Source organism: Artemia franciscana, chromosome 18 (genome assembly GCF_032884065.1).
Source record: "Artemia franciscana chromosome 18, ASM3288406v1, whole genome shotgun sequence".
NCBI lineage: Eukaryota > Metazoa > Arthropoda > Branchiopoda > Anostraca > Artemiidae > Artemia > Artemia franciscana.
The window spans coordinates 15541297-15556393 of NC_088880.1; the positions used below are offsets into that span (position 1 = coordinate 15541297).

Sequence of the window (15097 nt, forward strand, 5' to 3'; positions counted from 1 at the left end):
GATATATAGATTAGATCATTTTGAAATCCAATTTTAATGACCAACATGTTTTATAACTCGATTTCAATATTTTGTTTTGCTGCCTGGCTATATGTCTTCAGTGTTTGGAAAAATGTGTTCCTACCATACAGAAACCATGTTTACATGGTTGATTAAAATCAAAACGACCATAAGAACCGTGTAGCTTGAAAAATATAGGTATATTAGATCATTTTGAAATCCAATTTTAATGACCATCTTGCTTTCTAACTCGCTTTTAGTATTTTGTTTTGCTGCCTGGCTGTATTTCTTCATTGTTTGGAAAAATGGGTTCCTACCATGCAGAAACCATGCTTACAGGGTTGATTTAAAAAAAAAACAACATAAGAATCGTTTAATTTGAAAAATATAGGTATATTAGATCATTTTGAAATCCAATTTTAATGACCAACTCGCTTTCAATATTTTGCTTTGCTGCTTGGCTATATTTCTTCAGTGTCTGGAAAAAGATGCTCCTACCACGCACAAACTTCGTGTATACATGGTTGATTCACAAAAAAAATCCCATAAGAACCGTTTAGCTTGAAAAATATAGTTATATTAAGACATTTTGAAATCCAATTTTAATGACCAACATGCTTTCTAACTCGATTTCATTATTTTGTTTTGCTGTCTGGCTATATTTCTTCAGTGTTTGGAAGAATGTGTTCCTACCATGCAGAAATCTTCCTGCATACAAAAATCATTTATAAACATGTAAATTATAAAAAAAATCCCATAAGAACCGTTTGGCTTGAAAAATATAGTTATATTAAGACATTTTGAAATCCAATTCCAATGACCAGTTAGCTTGACTTGCTTTCTATATTTTGTTTTGCTTGTCTAATAGGTCGCCTGTTGTCTAAAATTTATACTGGTTGTACCTTCTTCTGTCGTAGAAAGGGAAATACAATAGGAAACGAAAAACTTGCAAAATATGCATAAATAAAGAGATGTTTTAAATTGAAATGGAATGAACTATAGATTTCATGCAATTCTTCTACATATTTCTTTAACGTTTGTTTTGGTTTATTTCTTCACCTTACAGGTTTCCTTTTAATATTCAGTTATTAGCTTTCACGTTGGTTGTTGCGTCTACGCTGATTTTAAAACATAAAAAAGAGTAGCTAAAATTGATTTGTATTTATTGATGGTCGTCTCAATAAAATTGCTCTTGGTTTCCTTTAAATTTTTATTGTAATAAATTGGTTTTATAATCTTTTTCACATAGAAATAAAATGGTTTTGGATTAGATTGCGCCAAGAAGGTGCAATTTTTAAAAATATGACATTGTGAAATCTTTTACAGAAAATAAGATATTAAATATAAGTCAGGAATTGTTTGTCTAAATTGTCTAAAAATATCATTTTTACTTTTCAATATTAGTGATTTTGGCGATCAAAGTGAGCGAAGGAAGGCTAGACGTCGAACTTTCTGTTTCCATGAATAAGAGATATTTTTCTAATCCAAATTGGAGCTTCGGGTTCCAATTGGAACCTTTGAGTCTTTGGGACTTTGGAACTTGAACCAATTGGAACTTTTGTTATCCTCGTTTGTTCATATAAAAGATAGTTATTGCTATTAAAATACAGTTTTGTTTCTTATATTGTGACTATTATTTCAGAATCTTGGTTTTGATGCTAGTCCTCTCACTGCCTCAGATAGATCAATCAACTACTTGGATCACAAAGAAGAAATAAAGAAATGGCGGACAGCTTTTTTCATATCCACGGCTTTTGGTGTTCCAGCTATGATCATCATGATGTACTTTATGTTTATCATGGGTTCTCCGGGATTTCACCATGAGGATTATTGTTGTATTCTTCCGGGGCTTAGTTTTGAAAATCTTGCTCTTTTTTGTTTAGCTACTCCTGTTCAGGTAAGAAATTGTGGTACTTTTAAGACTTGAAGCGAAGAGTTTTCAAATATAGTGGGTCAATATGTGAAGACTTTTTAATGTGAAGACTCTGGGATTGGGATAATTGGGATATATAGTATCCGAACCTCGGCAAATTTGGTGTACGGAATGAAATTAATAACAATAACACAATGCTGTAGTTTTGTATCACCGATACGGTAATGCGTATGACCGATACGGTATTTTGTACAAAAATGGCTTCTAAGTCAATATGTCATTTCGCATCAGGATTTTAAGACGGTTAACTTATTTTAACTTATTTATTTTGAATGGAAGGCTGGCAGGATCACATGGGGCATTTGTGTCTTTAGGACTACCGTTATTGATGTTAAAAGTGAAGATCATCATATCATCTAGTTGTATCTTGAGTTAACTTTGGCTGAGATTTAGGAAGAATAACTACATTTCAGGTAGTTATGACGTTGATAGACTTTGAAAGGATTCAGTAGTATTGATGAGAATTTGTTGAAAAATTTCCAAGAACAATTGTGTATGAAATTTGAATTATGAATATGATAATGCTAGAGATGGATGGAATAACCTAAGGAAAATAGTTTGTGAAGTCACAGAAGATTTCTTAGGGAGAAAGTTAGAAAATCAGCTTTAAGTTTGGTAGAAGAGAGACGGGTTTAGTATTAGAAGTTTGTAAGCGATTGATCTTGTGACAAGAAGAGTAAAAGTAAAGGAAATAGAGAAGGAACATTATTGATATGTTGAGAAATTGAGAAATTGATTTTTGTGGGAAGCAACTTACTTAACTTACTTCGCACAACGGTATCTATGAGACTAGGAGATCAGTGGTGCAAATTCACGAAAATCTACAGGACCAATATTTTTTAATGGATGCAAAAGATGTAATTTCAAAATGTATTAGGGGGCTTTTTTCATTTTCCTTTCTGTTTTTTTTTTTTTTTTTTTTTTTTTTGTTAAATGAAGACAAAAAAAAAGTCTGGTCTGGAGGAAGAGCGGGGGTTGCTATGGATGAGTGTTTTGAGATTAGTTGCTAGTTGAGCCAATTCATGGAAATTTAGGGAGGGACCAAACGCATTTTCTAGTTTATTCGTGTTTTAATTTTGTATATATTTGTTCCTATTTTTGAATGTGTCTTTCTTTTTCTTTTTTTTTCTTTTTGATACTCCATCGCATTGCCTTTGTGTTATTGATGGGTTATAGAATACATTCATTCGTTCATAATCCTGGGGAGGGGGCAAATTCAGTTTTTTTTCAATTATTTTATTGTAAATTGCTAAATGATAGGCATTCTTTCACTGAAAATACCCCTAAAAGAGAAATTCTCAAAGTATAAGGGGAGGTAAAGATTAGGTAAAGCTGCTGGGTGCTTTTTCGCTGTTAGAAAAACGTTTGGAAGAATAAGAAGATAAGTGTTTCACATAAGATTAGAATATTGAAGCCATGTTAATGACCAAGGCCAAGAATTGTGGCTCTGAGGCGTGGACACATCGCAAATTTGAGAAAGGTTTGTTTAAGGGTAATCTTTGGTTCTTTCTAGACTGACCGTATATCGAACAATAAGCTTATGGAAAATCTTATTCGATTCGTTTGTTATATGAAATGACTGGGTCATGATGACTGGGACATGCTTTGTTGATAAGGTTAATGGATTGCCAATGATAGTTGCTTTTGCCATCCATCTAAGGTTGCGTGGATAACCAGTCATCTTCGAATAGGAGGGGGGCGAGGTCATAACAAAGGATTTTTAAAAAGTTCAAACTTCACGGGAGAGAGAAAAGTATGAAGCTTTGAAGAAATTGGGGTGGTGAACAAGCGTACGCTGCTGTGTTGGCCTCAGGTAAATTAAACACCTTAATTTAAAGGTAATGTTATAGGAGAAGTTCACAAAGGGAAGACCTATGAACATCTTTTCGAAAAAGTTTCTCTACACCAAGCATAGAAAATGCTTTGCCTAAATCCTGTCGGGTGAAATTTCGAACTGCTTTGAGAAAATTGTGACTTCTTTTCAACCCTTACCAAATTTATTAATTTCTGTTAGAAAATCCCCTGGGAATTGAAGGATCTTTAACTAATTCTGAGTCTCTTATTAATTGGAATAGCGTATAACCACTCCTAGATTTCCTTTTATGGCTGTCATGTTCAGGTAGGAAGATTAAAAAGACAAAGAAGGCTTGGAAATTATCTTCATTTGCTTTTGTTAATTTTGTTGGAAATAAACGAATGACGGAAATAACGAAAGGAAATAAATTGTTAGAAATAACGAAAGGAAAAAATTTTCTTTCATTGAAGCGCCGCCCTGTAGTTTAACGAATAGTGTCGTATAAAATGTCATTCGAATTACTGCAACCGCGTTGTTGCATTACACCAATTGCCGCGGTGCTAAGATTCCGTCAGCTTGTATTAAATGTCACTTCAATTGTTCTAGATCTCTTTCTTTTCTGTTATTGATCTGGATTTCGAAAAAAAAAACAAACAATGAAAATAGTCGGAGCTAGAGAAGACTCGTGTGATAAAAGTCATTTAAGCTTTAGAGTTTTTATAATCTCTTGGAGCTTTGGACTGAAGTTTTCTAATTCGGTCAGGTTTTGCTGAATTGGAATAAATGGCCAAGTTCTTATTAGTTTTAATATCTTTCATAAATGAGGCTTAACTTTTTCGATGGTATCATAAGCAATGGGTTTCTTTTTGATTAGGAGACAATTAAAGGAAAGTTGTTTATCAAATAGATGGCTCTTATTGTCCTTTTTGATAATTAAAGTCCTTACTCGAATGGTATCTTGACATTGTATACTTTGAATGCACACTATGAAAAAGATTTTGAAATGGGGCGTCAAAAATCAGGGTTTTAGAAACTATTTAAAGTGTAACTCATTTCTGATAGTGCATGAATAATAATAATAATAAAAAAATAGCAGCAAGTCTTTCATTTACCTATATCTTGCTTTTTAAAAATGGTATATGTTGCCTGGAAGCAATATTGCTTGTTTGAAAATCAACTTTGAAGATGGATATTTTTTCATATAAGGCGATTTAAGTGACTTATCATTCGCTGAAGTTAGGAATAAATTAAAATTCTATTTTGGAAATCTCTCTTGTATATTATGACTACTCTTATTCACAAAGCTTTTGCTATCTCTTGCCGTTCAAAATCCAGATTTTTTGCGTAATTTTTTGATATTTTGAGTTGCATGCGCAACATTTAGTAGCCCTAGTGGTTTTATTGGAAAGGCGTCAGCTTAATTTAGTAGCCCTAGGGGTTTTATTGGAAAGGCGACAGCTTAATTTTGCAGCCCTAGTGGTTTTATGGCAAAGGCGTCAGCTTAATTTAGTAGCCTTACTGGTATTATAAGAAAAGCGTCAGCTTAATTTAGTAGTACTAGTGTAGCGAACTGTAAGTAAGGAGAAACCGGCTCAACAGTAACCGAAACTCTAAAAAACTGAATTTTGATATCAATATGTACATCAAAAGAATTGGATTTTTATGTTGCCTTTAAATATATAAGTTTAATCAAGTTTAGTCTTACCCATCAAAAGTTACGAGCTTGAGAAAATTTGCTTATTTGATAAAAAGGGGGAAACACCCCCTAAAATTCATAGAATCTTAATGAAAATCACACCTTCTGATTCAACGTATCAGAAAATTATACTGTAGTGGTTTCAAGATCCTATCTGCAAAAATGTGGAATTTTGTATTTTTGCCAGAAGAAAGATCAATTATGAGTGTTTATTTGTTTTTTATTTTTATTTTTCCCAGTGGTGATCGTATTAACCCAGTGGTCCTAGAATGTCGCGAGAGGGCTCATTCAAACGAAAATTAAAAGCTCTACTGCCCTTTTTAAGTGACCAAAAAATTTGAGTTCAACTAGGCTTCCTCCCACGCTCATTTTTTCCAAAAGTCACCGGATTAAAATTTTGAGATAGCCATTTTGTTCAGCATAGTCGAAATATATAATAATTTTGTGCTTGAGGACGACTTAATCCCTCACAGTCTCCGGGGGAAGGGCTGCAGGCTATGAACTTTGCCCATTGTTTTCATATGGTTTTGGTTATTGGGAAATATAAAGACGTTTTCAGGGGAAATTTTCTTGCGGGGGGTCAGGCAGAAGGGATTAAGTGGGACAATATTCCTATGGAGGAAGTTTTCATGGAGGAAGAGAGTTTCCGTGAAGGGGTGCTTGATTTCCCAGCATTATTTAAAAAACAATCAGAAATTAAATTAAAAAACAACAAATTTTCAATTGAAAGTAAGAAGCAACATTGAGACTTAAACGAACAGAGATTATTACTATATGAGGGAGTTCGTTCCCTCCTTAATGCCTCGCTCTTTACGCTGAAGCATTTTTAATAATTTCAAAAGAGCTATTCATTTTAATTAAACGACCTTTGTGATTCTTAAAGAATTGGAACAAAATTCGAACTTTCGCGTAAAGAGCGAGGTATTGACGAGGGGTGACCCCCTCATTTACGTAACAAAATTATACGAATATAGAAGTTCGTTACGGAAGTTAATTCATAAGTTACATATATTTATTACTAATAAAAACGTTCATAATTAAAAGTTGTAGTGACCTTTTTAAGTAACCAAAAATTGGAGGGCAACTAGGCCCCCTCCCCCGCCCCTTTTTTCTCAAAAATTTCCGATCAAAATTTTGAGAAAGGTATTAAGCCAAACAATAAGCGAAATTGATTCGCAAATGTCGTTTTAATTATTCATGTACGGTGAGCCAAAATCTGTACTAGTTCAAAAACATTTAGAAATTAAATAAAAAAACAAGTTTTCTTTTAACCGAAAACAAGGAGCGACATAAAAACTTAAAAAGAACAGAAATTATTCCGTATATGAAAGAGGCTGTCCCCTTCTCAACGCCCCACTCTTAACGCTAAAGTTTTTTATTTTTGAAAATAATTATTTTGAGAAAGAGTCAACCTTTAGCGTAAATAGCGGGGCGGTGAGGAGGGAACAGCCCCTTCATATACGGAATAATTTCTGTTCGTTTTAAGTTTTAACGTCGCTCCTTACTTTCAGATAAAAAAAACTTGTTTTCTTTTATTTAATATGGGAAAGGCGTCAGCTTAAATTCAATTCCCAATGTCTAAACAATTCTCTTCTTTGTCATTTATCATCTGTAAGTATAGGGTAAACTTCTAAGTAAGGGGAGAAATGGTTCGTTTTCTAATCTTTCGTCTGCTATAACGCTTCATGTCTCTTTGTGATGTATACAATGATCCTTCGAAAATACCCATAAAGTGAAGATATGAACTGTTTGGTTTACTTTCACGCTAAAACTTGCGCTATGCTTAATTGCAATAATCTTTTTAAATCGGGTCTTTTAAGTTAGAAGATATTTTTTTAAAATTTCAGTATCTCCTTGATTATTCAAATTACACTTTGCTCTGGCCTGTCTCTTAATTATACTGTTATAAATAAGATTTAATCTATAATCTCCTTCGTATCCCCTTTTAAATGACTATTTCAATTTCTATGATTTCTCTTGATTGATATGTTAATTTCTTTTTTATATATTTAAACCACAAATATATGTTAATATATGGAAATATTTGATATGGGGTTGGGGAGAGCGATTGGATTTTTGAAATTCTGAGAAGTAGGTGTTTCTTAAGTATAAATAATATTGGAAAGTTTGTCCGGGTAGGTAAGAGGTATCGTGATGATTTTCTTACATAATTAGTTTTAGTCTCTTTTCAGTCTATGTTTTGTTGCTGCGTTTTTTCGTTTGTTTTGTGTATGTCATCATGGCCCAATGGGGCTTTTGTGTGAATAAATCTATCTATCTATCTATCTGTCTTTATAATTAACTGATTATCTACAGCTTTCAAATAGGAGGGAAAGCTTATTCGTGCATGATAATGATGGTCTACTTCTATATGCCTTAACTTCAATGTCACTAGAACGATTGGTCACTCTTCTTAATTTGGCCATGAAAATAAACTCTTCAAAATTAAAAAAGGATATTCAGTAAAAATTTTTGAAATAAATGGACTAGTCAGATAGACTTCTTATACGCGTATGATTCAATGCACTATGGGACGATGTGAAATATACTCAGGAACATGGCAACAGAAATTTCAAGCACTATTTGAGAAAAAAAAATGACCAGAGCATTTTTTACCTGGAGGCTTTAGCCACTAGCTGTCTAACTGGCACTAACTGGGTGTAATTCCATCGAAGCCATGTCTTGATTTATTGTGTAAAAGCTCTAAAAAACGCAAGAAATCTAGCAATTCGATTTGAGAGCGGACTATCAATACATTGGGAGCTTCGAATGTGCCTTTAAGACGTTTTGAACTAGGTTTGAGTCAATGAAAGTTAAGTTATTACCTTTTACAGAAGTAAAATGAGACAAAATTTATAAAATACTTTAAAATTTCACCAATAAGTGGGACTTAAATATTTAAATTTCACCAATAAGCGGGACTTAAATATTTAAGATTTACAGGACCTCTTAAATTGGGAAACATAGTGCCTACCAATTTCAAAGGGCCGAGAATTATTACGATAAAAACTTTTACCTTGTTTTCTTGACATTTTTGTATTGATGTTTTAGGTGTCTATTGTTTTCCTTATTTTTCCTCTTTTTGGGTGGGGAATGGACCGTAAGCATTTGACCAAAATGTCTACCATTCCTTCCGGTGTTTTCGGCCTTATTTCGTGTCCTTGTAGTACATTATCTTAGTATATCTTATTGAGTTTTGATTGCCCAGTTCAGTCTTTGAAATTGTCTTTGTGATTTACGAGTCACAAATTAATTAATTATTTTCAGTTTATTGGGGGGTCGTCATTTCTACGTAGCAGCATTCAGAGCTCTACGACACGGAACTTCAAATATGGATGTTCTCGTAATGCTGGCCACGACAATATCATACATTTATTCGTGTGCAGTGGTGATCACAGCCATGGCTCTGCAGCAACATACTAGCCCAATGGCATTTTTCGACACACCTCCTATGCTTATTATGTTTATTTTCCTCGGTAGATGGCTGGAACATATAGCAAAGGTTTTTTTTAACTCTGCTTTAATTATGTAAAAGGTGTACCTATTAGCTTAATTTAGTCGTGGGACGGGGGAAGGGATAGAAACGTATTTCTAAATACGTACCAGAAGCGTACCTTTTCTATATTTTGCACAATAAAAAAATTAACTGTTCATTTGAATAAAATCTACCCCCCCCTTATAAAAAATAATTCTGGTGGAGGGAAAGGAAGGCTCCTGGTGACCTTTTGTATGACCTTTGTAATTGTTAGAGGACTATCTAATTCCAGAGAATGTTTTAAATACAACTACTTGAAGTATTTTCAAAAAGCCTACAAAGGGAAAGAGATAAAGAGTGTGTCCCATAATAGGCTGGGATGAGAATGAAAGACCAAGATTTCATTCAAGGGTTCAAGAAGAAGTAACAAAAACAATAGTCTTACAATTCCAGAAAACGAGTAACGTTTTCCAACATGTTGTTCTTAGAAATATAAATTATGCAACGAGGCAGCATTAGTAGAAGTAGTTGCTTGGGTTTTATTTAAATAACCTGACCTTGCTTTAGACTCAATATATCTTTATTGTTGCTCTTATTTGTTTATTATGGATTTTTTTTTTTGTAGAATCAAATTAATTGTTGTTAAAAAGAGATGGTCTTTGGATATTTTAGATTTTTGTAGTTATTTTCCTATTAAATAATTTAGTTTCTGAGAACATACTTTTTTTGTGTTGTCCTATTGTTTTTTTTTTTGGTGTCCAATATTTCAGCTCTTAGTATTCATTCGTGGTGTTGATAGTGAATTTAATGTGACCCAAGAATCAGAATCAGTTCACAGCATGCACAACACAACAACTGGAAAAGACATTTTCAATGAAGTTTTTTCATTGAAAATGTTTCATTGCAAAGAAAAGAAAGTTCGTGTGTTGTTTTTGTTCTTATTTTTATTTTGCCTTTTTTATTGGGAAGGGAGAGATGAGTAACATTTTTATTATTAATTAGTTGCGCATTACAACTATTGTGTTCATCGACTACGATGTTGTATTTATAGGCAATGATGTGTTTATAGATTATGATCGTGTAATCGACTTTGATAATAATTTAAGGTATATAAAAATAGGTTTGTGTGTATATTAAAGCCAATAATGTTATACATGCCGAACAAACAAACAAAAGAAGATGATTTTTCAATTTTCATTTTCAATCATCTGAGATTACTCAAGTTCCGATATGTAATCTAGGGAGTGAAACTTTTTTTTTCTGAAGCTTGAGTGTAACCTCTATGTCTTTATTTTATGGCCACTTGGAAGGAATTCAAATCTTCGGATAGCTAGAATGTGACAGAAGAGCTAATTCCCTGGAAAATCTTTTTTGTCTCCCCCCCCCCGGCGAGAAGTTGTAAATTATGTTAGAGCAAAACACTAGGAATCTTTATCCAAATAAAATTGATATATTGTTTAATAACTGCAGACAAATTTATGCTAATTTTTTTTCCAATTTTAAAATGTATTTTCTACTAATACCATAATAACTTTCTAGGCAGAATTGTGCTAGCATGATGCAAAATATAAGAGAAGCTATAAAAGGCCGGCAGCCGTTCTTCGTCCCACGCTGCTCAAAGCTTGTGATTGTTGCGTGTTGTAACATAACATGGGATGATTTTTGAATGTATTATTTTTTTTATTTTAATTCGTGTCAGGTCTTATCTGTTTTATATATATTTATAACCTATCATTTATGGGTAATTTAGGACTTGCACTTAAATGTACAGTTAGATTTGTTTACGATATTCTTTCTTTAGTATGGCACTTGAGCAACGCGGAAAATGAATATTTCGCATCGTATCAAATGGGGAGCAATGATGTGCCCTCTTTTTTCTCTCTTTCTTGTTTTTCCTCGCAGATAGGGGGGCACTAAAATATCATAGTGATGTTAAGGGGCATATTTGACAGAAAAATCTAGGTACTTTTTATTAACTGCTTTAAAAGGGCAATAAAACTTCCTTGGGTCAGAAACTGTATTTGGCACTTTAATTGGCTTGTAGGTAGTTAGTCTTAAGTTTCAATTCAACGGAATTATCATGTCTGATTTGTCCGACTTTTTCTTTTCAGCCTTCCTTATTCACCGTAAATAATCCTTGTGACGTAACTTTTATGAAATACATGCATTTCATTAATTTATCTTGATATTGGGGTATCTTGCTCCACCTCATCATTGCCGTTTCAGCTGGTTCTCAGTAATCAAAAATGGCCTGTTCCTATGTTTCCTTGGCGTTTAGTTATGCTTGGGTGTTAAAATGACGAAAATTCTCACCCATCATCATATCGGTATATTTGAACTTCGAGAACCGTAAATGAACTTTTGTTTTATCTATAATTTACTCAGTTCCGGAGAAATAGAGGACGATGTCAAAAGTGTCAAATTTTCCTCGCAATTTCAACTTTCCTTGTTCCTAATGTACTAGTTAGGCCTGAATCAGAATGAATATTTTTTACTTTATAATATCATTTTCAAGGCGTTTTGTAATTTTGCTATCGTCTTTTTTTTACAACCTCAATTCAAAGCATTTTGAATGGCTTGCTTTTGCAAAATGGAAAGTACTAAAAATGTTAAATAATGATCAATTAATAAATTAATTGTTTAAATTACATGATTAATACCATTTTGAACCAAATTGTTAGTTGAACCTGCAGTTTTATCCCTAAAACTGGTCACTCATTCTGCCCGATCAAAGATTTGCTTCCACTGTAAAGTCAGCGTAAAATAAGACCTAAAATACCCCTGTAGGAGCATTTTGACGGTTTAGAATCAATACAGAGTTTTTGCTAAACTACGGTGCCTAATTTAAAGAAAAAAAATGTGGTTGGAAAATCATCAAAATAAGCTAAGAAAAAATACACCAAACAGCTTAAGAAGATGTTCTGAAACGTTCCAAATTGGGCAATAAGTGTAAAAAATTGAAGATAGTAAGGTAATTCCCATCAACAAAGAAATGACGTTCAGAGAAAGCATTGGCTTGAAATGACATTATTTGTCGTCAACAGTGTTACAAGACGCTCAAACCATAATTGCTCAAAACACGCTTTAATTTTGCACAATCGACCATCGAAACACTTTGGGAAGAATAAAAATTAAGATGACAAATTAGTCGCATAATTTTTGGTCTGGATTTTATGTTGAGGCTGTTATTATAACTCTGGGGCGGAGTTATGTAATTAAACACTTTTAGAGACTTATCGAGCAAGCAGAACGTCCAGGTTCGTTTTATTCAATGTATATTAGTGCCAAAGTGGTCAATTTTGGTACCCCTTTTCCAAAAGACACCTGAAAATGAATTTACGGTTCTCATAGGATTTTAGGGTCCCAAAAGGCTGAAAAAGTGTTCATTAGGTAATCCAGCAGTGACAAAACCGCAGCTCTAAGGCTATTTAAGTTCAAGTTAGCTTTCAACACTTAAATATTTTTTTATTACTTATTTTAGAATGCAATACTTCATCGTTTCAACCTCCTTTTTTCACATGAAAAAAAGACACACTAGAGAGAATAATTATTTTTTGCCCCTGGTACTGTATAAAGAACATGGCATCTTAGAGCGATGAATAAGAATTTATTGGTTTATAACTAGTAAAACGAAAAAAAAAAATTGAATTTCTGCTTTTTATTTTGTTTGTTATATCAGTTTCTATTAAACACTTTGATCCAAAATACATTTATAAAAGTACATATAAAAAACAACCATTTCAGTCTAAATTATTTTTGACGAACCCTTGATTCTTCATTTTAGGACGGTTGAATTATTACTAGAATCTGGAATAAATTGTTACCTTAAGGCTGCTAAATTAGTCTTGCTAATTTTTCTTGTTCAGGTGGTACCAGGTGCAAAAGTTCCGGTTGATGGAAAAGTTTTCCCCGGGAGTTCTACTTGTGACGAGTCACTAATTACTGGGGAATCAATGCCTGTTCTCAAGAAGAAAGGTTAGGGTTCTTTAATATATCTTCTTCTTTTAAAGTTTGATATTTTATTTTCTTTGAATGAAAAGGATCAGTTACTCTGAAATATATTTTAAAAGAAATATCGTGTCTTTGCGAATTTGTCTGATCTCTAAGTTTTATTTTGTTGGTTCATTGTTAAAGGGAACACAGTCCAGAAACAACTGTTGAAATAGATCCGTGCTGGCTGTAATGCTACAATTTTTATATTTTACTAAAACCCTCCTCATTCGCTCCAAAAGCTCGTTGCATGAAAGCCATGTTTTTATGCGGCAAATAAATGCTTTACCTTCCTTTTAGAGAGATTTCAAATACCATCCCTGACAGTCTCACAATGAATAGATCGTAACCTTGCTTGAACGGATCTCCTTTGGCAGAAAAAAAGAATGAGTTTTTCCAACTGAAAGTAAAGAGAAACATTAAAATTTAGAAAGATAAGAAATTATACAGTTTTTAAGAAGGATAGTCCCTTCATCAATCCTCGCTCTTTAAGCTAAATTCTTAAAGTTAAAAAAAAACAAAAAAAAAAAACGCTTCTCATTCAAATTCTACACCCCTATCAAGCGTCGTTCTTAAAGAATTGGGACAACAGTCAAACTTTAGTGTAAAGACCGAGGTATGGGGAAAGGGTAGAATAATTTCTTTTTGTTTTAATTTTTAATGTTGTTTCAACTTTTAGTCAAAACATTTTTTTTTCTGACCGTTTATCACATCAAGTCTGGAAATACCTCCCTCCCCCGTGTAAACTTCCACTATAAAATTGTTATCGATGGGCAAATTGCGTTGCTTGCCTCGGCGCTATGGGGAGAGGGTTACGTCATCCTCAGAGGCGTAGTTATTGGACCTTTCAACTATGTTGAACCAAATGGCTGTTTCAAAATTTCCATCGGATGTTTTAGGCGTCAAAAGGGGTGTGAGAGGTGGCTAGCTGTCCTCTACTCTTTTTAGCCACTTAAAACGGACACTACACTTTGTAATTTCCGTTCTAATGAGCCCCCTCCCCATTTTCTAGAACAAGTAAGATCACCCAAGAAGAAAACAAACCCCCTCCCTCAAACAAAAATAAACACGCATCGTTGAACTTTCTTCTTATATATTTTTTTTTTTTTTTAGAAAACCCAATATTTTTGGTCATAGAAATTTGAAACCTCTATAGCAGGGTAATCTGTTATGCTGAATCTGATGGTGTGAATTTCTTTATGACAACTGTTTGGTTTTTCGTATGGTGTTCGTTAAGACCGGTGTGATCCTTTCCCCCCCCCCCATTTTTTTAAAATCTGATAAATTTTCCCAGGCTTGTCACTTTCTATGGGCAACATTTAACTTAATGAATTTTACCTATTGTATTCAGCATAAAAGGGCAATTTTGGCCAGTTTTTATTTGTAGGATCACTTGTTATTGGAGGATCAATTAATCAGATTGGATTACTCATAGTTAGAATGACTCACATTGGCCAAGATACAACCTTGGCACAAATAGTTCGTTTTGTTGAAGAAGCACAAACTTCAAAAGCTCCAATTCAACAACTAGCTGACAAAATTGCTGGCTATGTTTTGCCTGTTGTGAGGAGTAAAAATTATGGACATTATTTTTCGGAATTCGCTTCCCTTGCCTGGTATGCCGGATCTCATATCGTAGATGATAGTCCTGAGACAATTAAAAATCCAATTAAATTCTAAGCCTTAAATAAAGACACTATTCAAGAATTAGACAGAAGTTAGATTATTATTAAATATTAATATATACAAGTGGTTTGACAGCATAAACACGCAATCAACAAACACATTTAGAAGATACAAATATACAAATGAATACAAACAACTTTTTATGTTTTTGAAGTTTTTTTTGGAGAAAAAAATTCTTTTTTAAAACAGCTTGACCAACCACGATTCTTATTCATTCGTTTATATTAGTCACGACCCATTTAAAAAAAAGGATTCATTCACAAAATTACTCATTGAGGTTTTCATTATAATAATATTATGTCTATGAATTAAAAAAATTATTTTGAATTCGGTCATAAAATTTCTTCCCTTGCCCGGTATAGGACTTGAACCTGCGTTCCCCCGATTGGGAGGTACCGCTTTTTCCACTATACCGGCACAAGGGTAATCGTCAGCATTATTTTAAGGGATGATGGTTATTGAAAGAATCGTAATTTGCTCTGTGTCAAAATGTAGTTCATGCAAAGTAGGGGTAGGTTAGCC

At 33.3% G+C, this 15097-nt stretch overlaps 1 protein-coding gene across 1 annotated transcript; it reads left to right on the plus strand.

Annotated features, from left to right (window-relative positions):
• On the plus strand, positions 1 to 14569 carry LOC136038387 (copper-transporting ATPase 2-like). The gene is made up of 4 exons (XM_065721458.1): positions 1 to 1897; positions 8692 to 8926; positions 12766 to 12874; positions 14277 to 14569. The coding sequence occupies exons 2-4, from the start codon at positions 8756 to 8758 to the stop codon at positions 14567 to 14569; spliced, it is 573 nt and encodes a 190-aa protein (XP_065577530.1). The 5' UTR covers positions 1 to 1897; positions 8692 to 8755.
• Positions 14570 to 15097: the final 528 nt, after the last annotated feature.